General features: G+C 36.2%; 1 protein-coding gene across 9 annotated transcripts in view; it reads left to right on the top strand.

The window, feature by feature from the left end:
* SLC4A4 (solute carrier family 4 member 4) overlaps nucleotides 1-17867 on the top strand; it is a 496548-nt gene that overhangs the window by 406670 nt on the left and 72011 nt on the right. For all 9 annotated transcript variants that reach the window (XM_017501628.2, XM_017501630.2, XM_017501627.2 and 6 more), the window contains one exon: nucleotides 5556-5747. In XM_017501628.2, coding sequence (XP_017357117.1) covers nucleotides 5556-5747 — 192 coding nt within the window. The remainder of the gene's footprint in view (nucleotides 1-5555; nucleotides 5748-17867) is intronic.

Genomic DNA, 17867 nt, shown 5'->3' with positions numbered 1-17867 from the left:
TGCAGTTAAACATCATTTTACTTAATGTTGCAGTTTCCATTAACCTATTGATGACATTAAGTGAGGATCTACTGTAATACAGAACCATTATTATTTTTATTATTATTACTTATTATATTATCCAGAAATGCTGTTAATCATGGGACTAAGAACCTTCATGATGATTCTAGGAATTAACATTCATTTTCATGGGAAATGGAATGTCATGTTAATCTTGTGCAAAGCATCCTTTTGATTTTCTCCCACTGAGATAGTCAAGTGTAAAAACCATTCTGTCCTTAAACCTCCTTGAAGATTACACGTTCTTACTTTTAAAAGTATTACAGAAAATTTTAAATATGCACTAAAAGAGAATAGCGCAGTGAAGCCCCATATATGCATCACCTAGCCTCAATGGCTTTGAATATTTTGTCCATCCTGTCTCATATATCCCCCACTTTTTCCTTTAGGTAGGATACTATGGTCTTTTAAATTTTAAAATGAATCCTGTGGTATACATTCTACTTTTAAGAATTGCAAGCAGGTCCACTCAGTATAACAGGGTAATTATCTTGAAAAAACTGTGTCAAAAATAGATTGAAATCTCTTTTAATGAGATTCACCACAGTAAAGATCCTCAGCAACTTGATCTTATTTTCTTTAAATCTTTTCCCCTAATACCCGTTTACCTAAACAATCTGCTTTAGCCCATCTGGTCTATTCACTGTTAGATCCTCCACAAAGGTGAGCATTCAGTAAGTCTTTAAAACTGAATGAAGCTTTGTATGTCCCCATATCAGCATCTTTGCTTATGATGTCTCTCTCTAATACTTTACCTCCTTTTTGCTGTCAATGCAGAAAGAAATACACACCTAACGTTTGATACTTTTATTCTTTTTTGTTACTCTCACGGTCATCCCTTTCAGTTTTGCTGTCCTTCTACTGTTACTCCTGCTGCCTTTTGAATATGAGAGTTCTACAAAAACCAATCCTTCGTTTAGGGCTTAGTTTAAATTTTATTTTCTCTGTACTCAATGAAGATGATTATTCCGTCTTTGGATCATGTGATGTTCATACCACTCATTTATATTCTTTCCTTAACTGCCTTATATTATTAAATATTTAAGTGAACATATCTTATTTCTCTAGGGAAAGTTTTAAAAGTTGTTGCTTTATTGTTATTGCACCTGTAAATGTTACAGTAGTTCATTCATGCAGTCAGGTTGCAGTGCATTTTCTATTTTCTTGTGGCCTTATTTTTCTACTTTGTAGATGTGACTATTACTCAAAATATTCTATATCTAATTGAAATAGTGTTGCCAGATTTAGCAAACAAATATAAATTGTGCCCAGTTACAGGTGAATTTTAAATAAATATTGAATAATTTTTAGTATAAATATGCCCTAAATGTTACATATGAAACATTTATACTGAAAATATTATTCATTGTTTAGCTGAAATTCAAATGTAACTGGGCATCCTACATTTTACCCAGCAACTCTAAATTGAAAGTTTATTTTAATTTAATTTTGTCCTCCAAATAAAAGAGTAGATAAATTGGTAGATATCTTCTTTGAATATGTCGTATATTCCAGACCTGATGAGAGATTTTGTTCAAAAATGATTTCTTCAGTGCCTAATGTATCCCAAATTGAATTCTGCTACTGTTGTGCTCTGCTCTTTTTTTTTTTTTTCCTATTGATGCACAGTCTCTTTCATCCTCAGGCAAAATGTAAATTTATCATTTTTAGCTTTTCTCCATCCTCAGTCCAAACAGTTACTAAGTCCTGGTCCATTTCTCTGTCTCTCTCACTTCCTTTCTCCATTCTTACATTTCCCATCACTCACTTTTCCTTTTCATCCCCATAACCAGATTATTTCTCATCCACTATAAACACCTCAAAAGTTTTTGCCAACCCCAAAGAACTTGCCTTAACCTTGCAATTTGCATATTCTAACCTATTCTTTTGTTACTGTATTTCTTGAAAAAAATAGTCTGTAATTGCTGTTGCAATTTTTCCACTCCCACGCGTTTCTCAGCTCATTGTACTTCTTTTACCCATCACTCTGATGACTTTTTCATAGTGTTTTGTGGTATCTTCACTTCCATTGTGGATACCCTAGATGTTTTATACTCTTTTATTCCTTCACATTTTTCCCTTGTAGTTTTATTGTCTTATTACTCCAGTTATCAGCTCTTTGCAGATGACTCCTAAGTAGATGTCGCTACACTTGACATTTCTTCTAGATCCAGGTCTCAGATCCACTAGATAGCCCTCTGAATATTTCCAAACTTATAACATGGAATATTGAGGGAAGATGTAATAAATTGTAATAAAACATTACAAGCATCATAAGGAAAAGAGATAATGTGCTAAAAGAATTCTAACAGGCAGAGAGGACTTCTGAGATTATGTNTTTCAGAGACAGGATCTTGCTCTGTTGCCCAGGCTGGCATATAGTGGCACAATCATAGCTTACTGTAATATCAAACTCCTGGGCTCAAGTGATCCTCCTGCCTCAGTCTCCAGAGTAGCTAGGACCACAGGCATGCACCACTGAGCCTGGCTAATTAAAAAAAATTAATAGAGATGAGGTTTTGCTATGCTGCCCAGGCTAGTCTGAAATTCCTGGCTTCAAGTGATCCTCCTGCCTTGGCTTCCCTAAGTGCTGGGATTACAGGTGTGAGCCACCATGCCAGAACTGCCTTGTTCTTAAAGTTCTGATTTAATCATTCAAACAATATGTATAGAATTTTGCATAAGAAATAAAGATCAAAACCATAGAGAAGTGAGAATCACTTATAAGTGCTAGAGGACAGTAGCAGTTAGATAAGTTAAGGGGCTTAAACATGGGTGGTAGCAGTGGTTGTGCGTTAGTTTGTTCATGAAATGGACCCTGCCTGAAGTTTTATGGAATTAATCTTCACTGACATCAGCTTATATGGAATAATAACACTGAAATAATACAGATGATATAGATGTCTTTTCAGTGATATCTAAATAGAATTATTTATTACCTAGAATTTAAGTTTTATTGGAGTAGGAAACTTTGTATTCTGAAATGCCAAATATGCTGAGATATATGCATGCCATCTACAATATTTATATTGAAGTCCTTAATGATAGGTGTATTTGGAGACTCAAGTTTCTGGATAATGATACAAAGAATCATTTGAGGCTTACAAAATACTGATCATTTGGCATTTTAAGTTGATGTAAGCAAGAAAACATGTCTGTCATTTCATGGACATCTATATAGTCTTCACCTCAATCTGAATCTCTGTAAAAAAATCAGTGGAACTTCCTGTCAGGATTGCTTTAATACAACTTATCTGTGGGCAACACTAGTTATAGAGAAGAATTCTGCTGGTATTAAAGTGCTGAAGTGAAATTATGTTAAATTTTTGCTGACTTTAAAACAAAGTCAGCTGTTAGCTGTCATGACCTCTAAACTTTAAATGTATGATACTGTGAATGTCCATATGCAGAAATCTCAAAAACAAAATGAGATATGGTTAATTACCTTTCAGAGGCAGAGTTTGATAAAAGCAAGTATGCAGTTCAGCTGTTTACAAGTTGAAGCTTCTATAGGAAAGTATTTCAGGGAAAGATATAAAGTTTGTTTTACATTGACTTATGCAAGCGCTTTACCTTTTGAGCTCTATAAAAAAGTAAACTCTTTCTGGCAGGAGATTCTTCTTTCATGACTGTATTACTCATACAACGAGAATTCATTGAATAGTAAAAGACATTGATGATGTGTTTGATGTGAGGTAGAACTCTTGTATGCAAAGGACAGGAGAAATTTATCTTTCCATATTTATTTGCAAGGTGTTTTCAAATAACTCTTCTGATAGCATATGACATACCAATTAGCCCTGGATCTAAGAGGAGTAAGTTATGGGTATTTAGAAGGTTTCTAAGCTGAGACACCCAGTCCCTTCCATACAACCACATTGGCATACATTTAGATAGGTAAGATTTTGAAAATCCCCAGGAAAGAGCCAGATTGTCACAGTATGCAAGAAAGTGTTACTGTATAGCAAAAGAAACTTAGTTAAAGGGCATTTAAGAAGATTCAAATGTCAGTATAAGGAAGATCTGTGCAGAAGTTTTACTAAGCATGGGAATGAGCAACGAGGAGACTGCTCATCACATAAAATGTTCAAGCAGAGAATGAATGTTCATCTTTCAGAACTATTGAATACTAGAGGTGAGAAATCTCATTAAATTATTTCCTCCAAACTCTGATATTTTAGAAAAAGTTTCTTAGGCTTAGAGGCCATTAACTTTTGGTTGACTAGTAATTTAAGTAAGTCGGCTGTTTTAGAAGCAGATTCAGATACAGGGATTTTGGGTGACTTGACTTTATTGAGACAGTGTTCTCAATAAAAACAGATTGAGAGAAGCAGCATAAGAGAGGGAAGGAGTTAAACAAGGATGCGGTTTCAGCTGAGTTTCGCTTCAGCCTGATCCCACAGGGAACTCTGGAGCATAAATTGTGTGTAGAGTTTCTCTCACCTGGAGACAAAGCGGGCATAGTTTTAAATTCCGGTTAGTATTGGTCAGTAATCAGCTCTGAGAGGGCACTATATTGCAGGTGAGGTGGTTCTTAAATGGCTAATGCCAGTTCTTTAGAGAAGAAGACAGCTGTAAACTAAGAGCAGCTAATACTCAGAGCAGCTGGGGAATGGGTGTGCTGGCCCTATCTTCTATGTTAACAAAAGGATTCTCCTCTGTATTAGAAACAAAAAATAGGAACAGGAGTGAGCTGCTGGAGAGAAGCACAGCACTGACTTCACGGCAGCCATACGTGAAAACTGACCATATGTTTGAGGCCATGTAACATGGAGATGGATATTTCATACTTAACTACACAGCCTTAAAGGCATCAACACATACCAAGAACACATGCTTTCAAAGCTGGCCTAGAGTCAAGAAGAAAAAAATCTCTACTATATTAGAATGTGCATTGAAAAAGCAGGGAACATCCACATTTTTATAGTTTAATTGCTTAAATCACTGGTCTCTAGTTATTTAGAAAAGAAATACAGTACTTGTGAAAATGCTTGGTGAGTAGTTAACCTATTGCAACTTTTAGAGGGTTAACCATAGGGCCATCAGGTAGAAGCATAAGAAGCTGTGCCTTACAATGGTAAGTACTTTTTGAAAAAGAAAAGTGTTGTAAAGAGTCTTACATTTTGAGACTTAGAATATTAATGTGTCTCATTTTACTCTCAGGAAGGCTGGTAGGAAAGAAGTACTTTGTGGTGGTTTATTTCTGTTAAACAAGTGGGCATTTTAAGGCTGTTGCTCAAACTAGGTAAAAAATTGCATCATTCTCATTGTATTTTCAATAATTGCCACCCTCTTGGCCCATCTTATCTGTTATTCCATTAACACCTCATCAAGTTTCACCTACAGTGCTTATTTTCAGACTGTTTTACAGAAACTTTTAGTATACTTCCTATATAGCCCGTCAAAGGCTATGTAGGAATTATACTAAAGGTATCAAAGGCTGCTTTTTGTATGTCAGTGTTGTCTAGAAAAATTTTAATGTTTTTCTTCTTCAGCACCATAATACTACCGTTGACTGGGCAATTTTGTCAAAGAAGGAGTGTTCAAAATATGGAGGAACGGTGGTGGGGAACAACTGTAATTTTGTTCCTGATATCACACTCATGTCTTTTATCCTCTTCTTGGGAACCTACACCTCTTCAATGGCTCTGAAAAAATTCAAAACTAGTCGCTATTTTCCAACCACAGTAAGTACCTCAGCTTTAAATAATTTTCATTGGATTTATACTGTATGAACAATAATACAACTTTATAAGGTGAAAAAGGCACATGTAATTCAACCTGTCTAATATAATTTTGTGCATTTTAATAATTACACTTCAATCTTTGTTCACATGCATACTTACTAACATAAGTGTAGTCAAGCTTTAGGAAAACTTTCCAAGGATTTGCTCACATAATTCTGTCACATGTCTCTCATAATTCTGAATGTGCTGAAAGGAAAAAAAAATGAGATGAATTCTACCTAAAAATGCATGAGTGAAGAAAAAGACCTTTTAAATTCATAGTGTTTAATTATATAACCAAAAACTCTTCATGTTAATCAGGAATTTCCATGTTGTAGAATTTCTTCAGCAGCTGTACATGTGAGTATTTTAGTACTTGAATTATGGGCTGTGGGAGTAAACTTAAATTGTGTTGTTACACAAGTACTGGTATAAGATACGACTGTCATATGAGCCAAACTTCCCTTCCCATAATGATGAATGCCATAGTAAAGAGAAACAGATAATTAAACTGAGTTGTGCAAACATCCTGTCTCCCATTAAAATGCTTGAGTGAGCTTAGTCAAAACTGTGGGTTCATGGAGACACTACAAGATAAGACCAACATTTTGTTAATGGCATTTTGGTTTTTTGCCTGCGGAATCAAACTAAGATAATCCTTTGCCTTACAGTTCAGTTCTTAGTGTTTAGGATGTCAGTATTTCTTAGGCAATCTTGATTACACCTGATTTATATCAGTGACCTGCTCTATACAGCTGACATCTCATGAAATAGCTTTTCTTGCATTTTGTGTAAAAGGAGTGGAAAAATTTTAGAGTATGAGATACACTTGATGAAATTCCTTTTTCTAATTCCTAGGAAATGAAAATATATTTACTTTCACCTAGAAAATTTTTAACTCTCTGATTCTTCTTATAAAATTGTAAATAAACGGGAGGGTTGATAATGAAATGTCTAGAACTAGATAGCCCAAGGAATGAAAAATGTCCACAAAGTGAAATGTAGAAAGAAGCATGAAACTTAGTGTGCTTAACATGGGCATTACAAGCTGGTGATCCACAGGCAGAAAGAATTCAACCCACGGCCATTCTTTGTTTAGCCTACACACGCACACACACACACACACACGCACACACACATACACACATGCACATACCTCTCTCTCTCTCTCTCCCTCTCTTTCTCTCCTGAGGCTTTTGGTAGAATCTGTACTTTGCAGGTAGTTATTTTTCCAACTCTCTATTGTCTAAGACTTGGCTGTTTCACACATTCAGATTAACTGCCTGTTCTTAAAGACACTGGGAAATGTGCTTTCTTGATGTACCTCTTCCAACTGTATGAGTTTTGTGTAGAACAGATACCTGGTTAAAAATCTTTCAGGACAATTTTTTATTATCTATTGAGGTTTTTTCTTATTAATTATTAATTTATTGGGGACCTTGGTTTTTGTTTGTATTTTTGACTTATACCTTGTAAATCATCACCACCTGACAAAGTCTGATATAATTTAAGTATAGTAAGTGGAAAAGAGGGAAATTTATGAAGCACTTAATAAGTCATAATTTTCAAAATAAACTAGTTTCAACCTTGAGATGAATGGGGATCCTTTTCCTAAGTTTTAAAATCTTAATTGAGAAACAATAATTGTACACTATATCTTTCTATAGCACAATGTGACATATGTATATGTTGCAGAATGATTAAATCAAGCCAATTAACATATCCATAACCTCACATACTTATCATCATTTTTTGTGAGAACATTTAAAACCTACTCTTTTCGCAATTTAGAATTATACAACACATTATTATTAGCTACAGTCATCATGCTGTGCAATGGATCTCAAAGACTTATTCTGATACTTTGTACCCTTTGACCAATATCTTCCCATTCCCCACCTCTGGTAGGCACCATTCTACTGCCTACTTATATGAGTATGACTTTTTAGGTTTCACATATGACTGCGATCATGTAGTATTTGTCTTTTGGTGTTTGGCTTATTTCACTTCATATAATGTCCTCCATTGCTAATGACATAATTTCCTTTGTTTTAAGGCTGGATAGTATTCCATTGTTTATATGTGCCACATTTTCTTTATTCATCTATTGATGAAAACTTAGGTTGATTCTGTATCTTGACTATTGTAAATAATGCTACAAAGAACATGAGAGTGTTGATATCTCTTTGAGATCATGATTTCATTTCTTTTGGATATATACACAGAAGTAGGGTTACTGGATCATGTAGCAGTTCTAGTTTTTATTTTAGGGGGAAATTTCCATACAGTTTTCTGTAATGGCTGTTCTAATTTACATTCCCACCAACAGTGTACAAGGGTTACCTTTTCTCCACATCATCACCAACACTTATCTTTTATCTTTCTGATAATAACCATCCCAACAGGTGTGAGGTCATATCTCATTGTGGATTTAATTTGTACTTCCCTGATACTTAATGATGTTGAGCATTTTTTTCATATATCTGTTGGCTGTTTATGTATCCTCTTTTGCAAAACATCTATTCCAGTCCTCTATTAGGTGAGTTTTTTGTTTTTTTGCTATTGAGTTGTTTGAGTTCCTTACATATTTTGGATATTAACCCCTTATCGGATGTATGATTTGCAAATATTTTCTCCCATTCCACAGTTTCTCACTTCACTCTATTGATTATTTTCTTTGCTGTTCAGAAACATTTTCGTTTGATGCAATGTTTGTCTATGTTTGGTTTTGTTGTCAGAAAATAACCTTATGTTGAGGTGTCATGTTAGGTTGTTTATTTGATACTAAGAATAATCTTTGCCCAGACTGATGTCATGGAGCTTTTCCTTTATGTTTTCTTGTAATAGTTTTACAGTTTCAGGTCTTACATTTAAATCTTTAATCCATTTTGAATTGATAATTTTATATGGTATGAGAGGAGAGTCCAATTTCATTCTTCTGCCTGTGGATATCTAGTCCTCCTAGCACCATGTATTGAAGAGACTACTGTTACTCCATTGTATGTTCTTGGCATCTTTGTTGGAAATCAGTTGGCCATAAATGCATGGATTTATTCCAGGACTCTTATTCTATCCCTTTGGTCTACATGTCTGTTTTTCTGCCAGTACCATGCTATTTTGATTACTATAGGTTTGTTTGTTTGATTACTATAGGTTTATTTTGAAATAAGGTTGTGTGATGCCTCCAGCTTTCTTCTTTTTGGTCAAGATTGGTTTGGCTCTTTGGGGTCTTTTGTGATTTGATACAAATTTTAGGATTATTTTTTCTATTTCTGTAAAAAATATTAGAATGTGGATAGGGTTTGCTTTGAATCCACAGATTGGTTTGGTAGTATGGACTTTTTAATAACACCACTTCTTCAATTCATGAATACAGTATATCGTTCCATTTACTCATGTCTTCTTCAATGTCTTTCACCAATTCTTTATGATTTTCAAAGTATAGCACATTCATCTCCCTGGATAAATTTATTCTTTTTTTGTTTGTTTGTTTTTTAAGTGTACTTTAGGTTCTGGGGTACATGTGAAGATCATGCAGGATTGTTGCATATGTACACACATGGCAATGTGGTTTGCTGCCTCCATCCCTCCGTTACCTACATCTAGCATTTCTCCCGATGGGACCCCTCCTTGACCTCCCTACCCACCCGCTTTCCCTGCCTTGGCCCCCCACAACAGACCCCAGTGTGTGATGCTCCCTTCCCTGTGTCCCTGTGTTCTCATTGTTCAACATCCGCCTATGAGTGAGAACAGGTGGTGTTTGATTTTCTGTTCTTGTGTCAGTTTGCTGACAATTATGATTTCCAGATTCATCCATGTCCCTACAAAGGACACAAACTCATCATTTTTTATGGCTACATAGTATTCCATGGTGTATATGTGCCACATTTTCCTTGTCCAGTCTGTTGTCAATGGGCATTTGGGTTGATTCCAGGTCTTTGCTATTGTAAACAGTGCCGCTATGAACATACATGTGCATGTGTCTTTATAGTAGAATGATTTATAATCCTTTGGATATATACCCAGTAATGGGATTGCTGGGTCAAATGGAATTTCTATTTCTAGGTCCTTCAGGAAGCACCACAATGCCTTCCACAATGGTCGAACTAGTTTACACTCCCACCAACAATATAAGAGTGTTCCTATTTCTCCACATCCTCTCCAGCATCTGTTGTCTCCAGATTTTTTAATGATCGCCATTCTAATTGATATGAGGTGGTATCTCAATGTGGTTTTGACTTGCATTTCTCTAATAATCAGTGATGATGAGCATTTTTTCATATGCTTGTTAGCCTTGTGTGTGTCTTCTTTTGTAAAGTGCCTGTTCATATCCTTCATCCACTTTTCAATGGGTTTGTTTGTTGTTTCTTGTAAATCTGTTTTAGTTCTTTGTAGATTCTGGATGTTAGCCCTTTGTCAGATGGGTAGATTGCAAAAATGTTTTCCCATTCTGTTGGTTGCCGGTTCACTGTAATGATTGTGTCTTTTGCTGTACAGAAGCTCTGGAGTTTCATTAGGTTTCATTTGTCTATTTTCACTTTTGTTGCCAATGCTTTTGGTGTTTTAGTCATGAAGTCCTTGCCTATGCCTATGTCCTGAATGGTTTAGCTAGGTTTTCTTCTAGGGTTTTTATGATGTTAGGTCTTATGCTTAAGCCTTTAATCCATCTGGAATTAATTTTGGTGTAAGGTGTCAGGAAGGGGTCCAGTTTCTGCTTTCTGCACATGGCTAGCCAATTTTCCGAACACCATTTATTCAACAGGAAATCCTTTCCCTATTGCTTGTTTTTATCAATTTTGCCAAAGATCAGATGGTTGTAGATGTGTGGCATTGCCTCCAGGGCCTCTGTTCTGTTCCATTGGTCTATATCTCTATTTTGGTACCAGTATCAAGCTGTTTTGATTACTGTAGCCTTGTAGTATAGTTTGAAATCAGGTAGCCTGATGCCTCCGGCTTTGTTCTTTTTACTTAGGACTGTCTTGGCTATGTGGGCTCTCTTTTGGTTCCATATGAAGTTTAAGGTGGTTTTTTCCAGTTCTGTGAAGAAGGTCATTGGTAGCTTGATGCGGATAGCATTGAATCTATAAATTACTTTGGGCAGTATGGCCATTTTCATGATATTGATTCTTCCTAACCATGAGCATGGAATGTTTCTCCATCTGTTTGTGTCATCTCTTTATTTCCATGAGCAGTGGTTTGTAGTTCTCCTTGAAGAGGTCCTTTATGCTCCTTGTTAGTTGTATTCCTAGGTATCTTATTCCCTTTGTAGCAATTGTGAATGGGAGTTTGCTCATGATTTCACTCTCTGTTAGTCTGTTATTGGTGTATAGGAATGCTTGTGATTTCTGCACATTGAGTTTGTATCCTAAGACTTTACTGAAGTTGCTTATCAGTTTCAGATTTTGGGCTCAGATGATAGGGTCTTCTAAATATACAATCATGTCATCTTCAAATAGAGAAAATTTGACTTCCTCCATTCCTAATTGAGTACCCTTTTTTTTTTCTCACCTAATTGCTCTGGCTAGAACTTCCAATACTATATTGAATAGGAGTCGTGAGAGAAGGCATCCCTGTCTAGTGCCAGATTTCAAAGGGAATGCTTCCAGTTTTTGCCCATTCAGTATGATATTGGCTGTGGGTTTGTTGTAAATAGCTTTTACTATTTTGAGATACGTTCCCTTGATACATAGTTTATTAAGTGTTTTTAGCATAAAGGGCTGTTGAACTTTGTTGAAGGCCCTCTCTGCAACCATTGAGATAATCGTGGTTTTTGTCTTTGGTTCTGTTTATGTGGTGAATTACGTTTATAGACTTGCATATGTTGAACCAGCCTTGCATCCCTGGAATGAAGCCTACTTGATCGTTATGGATAAGCTTTTTGATGTGCTGTTGCAGTCGGTTTGCCATTATATTATTGAAGATTTTTGCATCAATGTTCATCATGGATATTGGCCTGAAGTTTTCTTTTTTTGTTGAGACTCTGCCAGGTTTTGGTATCAGGATGATGTTGGTCTCATAAAATGATTTGGGAAGGATTCCCTCCTTTTTGGATTGTTTGCAATAGTTTCAGAATGAATGGTACCAGCTCCTCTTTGTACGTCTGGTAGAATTCAGCTGTGAACCCATATGGAGCTGAGCTTCTTTTGGTTGGTAGGCTATTAATTGCTGTGTCAACTTCAGCCCTTGTTATGGGTCTGTTCAAAGTTTCAACTTCTTCGTGGTTTAGGCTTGGGAGGTTGCAAGTGTCTAGGAATTTATCCGTTTCTTCCAGGCTTACTGGTTTATGTGCATAGAGTTTTTTGCAGTAATCTCTGATGGTAGTTTGTATTTCTATGGAATTAGTGGTGATATCCCCTTTTTAATTTTTTATTGCATCTATTTGATTCTTCTCCCTTTTCTTTTTTGTTAATCTGGCTAGCAGTCTGTCTCTTTGTTGATCTTTTCAAAAAAACCACCTCCTGGATTTACTGATTTTTTGAAGTGTGTTTTTTGTGTTTCTATCTCCTTCAGTTCTGCTCTGATCTTAGTTATTTCTTGCCTTCTGCTTGCTTTTGAGTTTTTTTGATATTGCTCCTCTAGCTTTTTCAATTTTGATGATAGGGTGTCTATTTTAGATCTTTCCTGGCTTCTCATGTGGGCATTTATTGCTATAAATTTCCCTCTAGACACTGCTTTAAATGTGTACCAGAGATTCTGATACATGTGTCTTTATTCTCGTAGGTTTCAAAGAACATCTTTATTTCTGCCTTCATTTCATTGTTTATCCAGTCGATATTCAGGAGCAGGTTGTTCAGTTTCCATGAAGTTTTGTGGTTCTGAGTTAGTTTCTGAATTCTGAGTTCTAATTTGATTACCCTGTGGTCTGAGAGACTGTTTATGATATCCATTCTTTTGCATTTGCTGAGGAGTGATTTACTTCCAATTATGCAATCAATTTTAGAGTAGGTGCAATGCACTGCTGAGAAGAATGTGTATTCTGTGGATTTGGGGTGGAGATTTCTGTAGATGTCTATTAGGTCCTCTTGGTCCAGTTCTGAGTTCAAGTCCTGGATATCCTTGTTAATTTTCTGTCTCGTTGATCTGTCTAATATTGACAGTGGAGTGTTAAAGTCTTCCACTATTATTGTGTGGGAGTCTAAGTCTCTTTGTTGGTCATTAAGAATTTGCTTTATATACCTGGGTGCTCCTGTATTGGGGGTGTATATGTTTAGGGTCATTAGCTCTTCTTGATGCATTGATCCTTTTACCATTATGCAATGCCCTTCTTTGTCTATTTTGATCTTTGTTGGTTTAAAGTTCATTTTGTCAGAGACTAGGCTTGCAACTCCTGCTTTTTTTTTTTTTCTCTCCATTACCTTGATAAATTTTCCTCCATCCCTTTATTTTTAGCCTATGAGTGTCCTTGTATGTGAGATGGGTTTCCTGAATACAGCACACCGATGAGTCTTGAATTTGTATCCAATTTGCTAGTCTGTATCTTTTGATTGGGACATTTAGCCCGTTTACATTTATGGTTAATATTGTTATGTGTGAATTTGATCCTGCCATTTTGATGCTACCTGGATGTTTTTCCTGTTAGTTGATGCATTTTCTTCATAATGTAGATGGTCTTTACCATTTGTTATGGTTTTGGAGTGGCTGATACTAGTTGTTCCTTTCCTTGTTTAGTGCTTCTTTTAGCAGCTCTTGTAAGGCAGGCCTGGTGGTGATGAAATCTCTCAGCAATTGCTGGTACATAAAAGATTTTATTTCTCCTTCACTTATGAAACTTAGTTTGTCTTGATATGAAATTCTAGGTTAAAGTTCTTTCCTTAAGATTGTTGAATATTGGACCCCACTCTCTTTTGGCTTGTATGGTTTCTGCCAAGAGATCTGCTGTGAGTCTGTTGGGCTTTCCTTTGTGGGTAACTCAGTCTTTGTCTCTAGCTGCCCTTAGCATTTTTTCCTTCATTTCAACCTGGTGAATCTGACAATTATGTGCCTTGGGGTTGCTCTTCTTGAGGAATATCTTTGTGGTGTTCTCTGTATTTCCTGGACTTGTATGGTGGTCTGCCTTTGTAGTTTGGGGACGTTCTCCTGCATAATATTCTGAAGAGTGTTTTCCAACTTGGATTCATTCTCTCAATCACATTCAGGTACACCTATCAAAGGTAGATTAGGCCTTTTCACATAATCCTATATTTCTTGGAATGTTTGTTTATTTCTTTTCACTCTTTTTTTTTTCTATTCTTGCCTTCTCGTTTTATTTCATTGAGTTGATCTTAAATCTCTAATATCCTTTCTTCTGCTTGGTCGATTTGGCTATTGAAACTTGTGTATGCTTTGCTGAGTTCTTGTGGCTGTTTTTCAGCTCCATCAAGTCATTTATATTCTTCTCTAAGCTGTTTATTCTAGTTAGCATCTCATCTAACCTTTTTTCAAGGTTCTTAGTTTCTTTGCATTGGGTTATCACATGTTATTTTAGCTCTGAGAAGTTTGTTGTTACTCACCTTTTGAAACCTGTTTCTGTCAATTCATCAAACCATTTTCCATCCATCTTTGATCCCTCACTGGGAAGGAATTTTGATCCCTTGGAGGAGGCATTCTGGTTTTTGTTTTCATCCTTTTTGCACTGGTTTATTCCCGTCTTAGTGGCTTTATATGCCTGTGGTCTTTGTAGTTGGTTACTTTTGAATGAGATCTCTGAGTGGACATCCTTTTTGTTGAAGTTGAAGCTGTTTCTTTCTGTTTCTTAGTTTTCCTTCTAACAGTCAGGCCCCTCTGCTGCAGGACTGCTGGAGGTCCACTCCAGACCCTGCTTGCCTGGGGATCACCTATGGGGGCTACAGAACAGTAAGGGTTGCTGCTGTTTTTTTCTTCTGTTATCTTCATCCCAGAAGGGTGCCCGCCAGATGTAGGCCTGAGCTCTCCTTTATGAGGTGTCTCTTTGGGTATACAGGGGTCTTGGAGCTGCTTGAGGAAACAGTCTGTCCCTTATAGGAGCTCAAATGCTGTGCTGGGAGCTCTGTTGTTCTGTGCAGAGCTGCTGGGCAGGTACCTTTAAGTCTGCTACAGTGGAACTCATAACTGCCTCTTTTCCCAGGTGCTCTGACCTAGTAAGGTCAGCTTTATTTGTAGGTTCCTGACATGCTGCTGCCTTTTTTCAAAGATGCCCTGCTCCACATGGAGTAGTGTAGTCACAGTCTGCCAGCAGTGGTGTTGCTGAGTTGCTGCAGGCTCTGCCCAGCTGCTGTGTGAACTGCTGCGGTATTAGTGGACTGCCTTGGTAGCGGTGGATGCCTTTCCCTGCACTGGGCTGGACTGGCCTGGGTCCAGCTGCACTTGCTTTGAAACTCTCAATCCAGAGCATTTCAGATTGCTTGTTTTGTCGGGCTGGTACCCACCAAGCCAGATCGCCTGTCTCTCTGTCTCAGCCCCCTCCCTTTCAGTTGAATGGGCAGCTCTGTCTCCCAGGTGTTCCAGGAACCAGTTGAAATGGCTGCCCAGATTTATTTTGAGTTTCTGTGTGCCAACCCACGGCACTGGCTGATATCACTGTGCTGAAAACTCATGGTGCTTTTCAGCCCAGGAATCTCCTGGTCTGTGGACAGTGAAAAGTTATTTGGAAATGCAGTGAGCACTCACCCTCTGCATTGTTCTTGCTGGGAACTGCACTCCAGATCAGTTCCTATTTGGCTGTCTTGGATCTTCTCCCCCTAAATTTATTCTTAAGTATTCTTTGTAGATATTGTAAGTGGGATTGTGATTTCTTTTTCAGTTAGGTTGTTGTTGGTCTGTAGAAACACTACCAAATTGTATGTTGATTTTATATTCTGCAACTTTACTGAATTTGTTTATTCTGAAATATGTTTTGGTAGAGTCTTTATGTAAGATCATGTTGTCTGCCAACAGAGACAATTTAACTTCTCACTTTCCTTCCTTTCATATGTTGTATGTGTCTAAGAATTTACCCATTTCTTCTAGGTCATTTAATTTGTTGTTGTATAATTGTCCATAAGTGTCTCTTAAGGTTTTTAAAAATTTCCTTGTTATCAAGTATGGTGTCTCTTTTTAATAATGAATTTATTTATTTCAGCCTTCCTTCTTTTTTTTAGTCTAGCTGTTGGATTGTTGATTTTGCTTATCATATTTTATTTTATTTTATTTTTGAGATGGAGTTTTGCTCTGTCACCCAGCCTGGAGGGTAGTGGTGCCATCTTGGCTCACTGCAACCTTGGCCTCCTGGGTTCAAGGGATTATGGTTCCTTGGCTTCCTAAGTAACTGGGATTGCAGGCGCCCACCATCATGTCAAACTAATTTTTGTATTTTCTGTAGAGATGGAGTTTCGCCATGTTGACCAGACTCATCTCAAACTCTTGACCTCAAGTGATCCACTTGCCTTGGCCTCCCAAAGTGCTGGGATTACAGGTGTGAACCACTGCATCCCGGCTGATTTTATCTTTAAAGAAATGCCAACTTTTAGTTTGGTTGATTTTTTTTTTTTTTGACTTTTCTTAGTCTTTATTACTTCTTTGAGTTTTATTGTTTTCTTCTTCCTAACAGTTTTGAGTTTAGTTTGTTTTTGTCTTTCTAGTTCCTTGACATGCTTCCTTAGTCTGTTTATTAGAAATCTTTCTTCTTTTGATATCGTAATTTATTGCTATAAATTTCACTCTTAGAACTGCTGTTGTTATGTCCCATGGGCTTTGTTATATTTCCATTCTCATTAATATCAAATTTATTAATTTCATTTTAATTTGTTCACTTACACATTGGTTATTTAGTAGCATACATATACATATTCAGGGGCATAAACTTCCAAGTGTTTATAAAGGTTTCAAAGTTTTTCTTATTGTTGTTATATAGTTTTATATAATTATAGTCAGAAAAGATATTTGATATGACCTCTGTTTTCTTAAATTTTCTAAGACTTGTTTTGTAGCCTAGTTTATGATTTATCCTGGAGAATGTTACATATGCAGTTGAGAAGAATATGTTTTCTGTAGCAGTTGTGTGGAATATTCTGTAACAGTCTGTTAGGTCCATTTGATGCATGGTGCAACTGAAGTCCAATGTTTCTTGTTGATTTTCTGTATAGATGATCTGTCCATTGTTAAAAATTGGGTATTGAAATATATTATTGTATTGTCTTCTGTTTCTCCCTTTATATCTAATAATAATATTTGCTTTATATATTTGGATACTCTGTGATAAGGTGCATAAAGATTTATAATTATTTTATCTTCTTGTTGAATCAGTTCCTTTATTGTATAATGACCTTCTTTGTCACACTTTACAGTTTTTGATGTAAAGTATATTTTATATGGATACCTCTGCTCACTTTTGGTTTCCATTTGCATAGGGTATCTTTTTCCATCCGTTCATTTTCAGTCTGTCCTTAATAGTGAGGGAATCTCTAGTAGGCTAACTATAATTCGGTGTTTTTTAAAAAATATACATTTATTCGCTCTGTATATTTTCATTGGAGAACTTAATTTATTTACTCTCAAGGTTTTTGTTGATAGGTAAGGACTTACTCCTATCATTTTGTTAATTATACTTTGGTTATTTTAATATCCTTTGTTCCTTTCTTCCTCTCTTGTTGTTTACCTCTGTGGTTTGGTGCTAAGCTTTGTTTCTTTTCCCTTTCTCATGTGTGTTTCTGCTGTAATTTCTATCTTTGTGGTTGCCATGGGGCTAACATAATGAGTTTTGTAATTATCTATTTTAAGCTGATAACAACTTAACTTTGGTCACGTTAAAATACTCTAGACTTTTTGCTCCTTCCCACAATTTATATGTTTTTTACCTTAATTTACTTTCTTATCTACTGTGTGTTTCTTAGTCACTAATTATGGCTTTTCTTGTTTTTGACCTTTTTTAGTTTAAACCTTCATGCTAGAGATTGAAAGATTTATGTAGCACCATTAAAATTCTGCATTTTATTATGAGTTTACCTCTACTGGTGAGTTTTATACTTTCTTGTGTTTTCATGATAATGAGTATCATCCTTTTGTTTGCAGTTATAGCTCTTAAGCATTTTTTATAAGGCTTATCTAGCAATAATGAATTCCCTCAGCTTTTGCTTGTTTGGAAAGATC

Source organism: Cebus imitator, unplaced genomic scaffold (assembly GCF_001604975.1).
Source record: "Cebus imitator isolate Cc_AM_T3 unplaced genomic scaffold, Cebus_imitator-1.0 Scaffold283, whole genome shotgun sequence".
NCBI classification, from domain to species: domain Eukaryota; kingdom Metazoa; phylum Chordata; class Mammalia; order Primates; family Cebidae; genus Cebus; species Cebus imitator.
The sequence above is the reverse complement of the archived record's forward strand: the minus strand, read 5'-3'. Positions and strand labels throughout refer to the sequence as shown.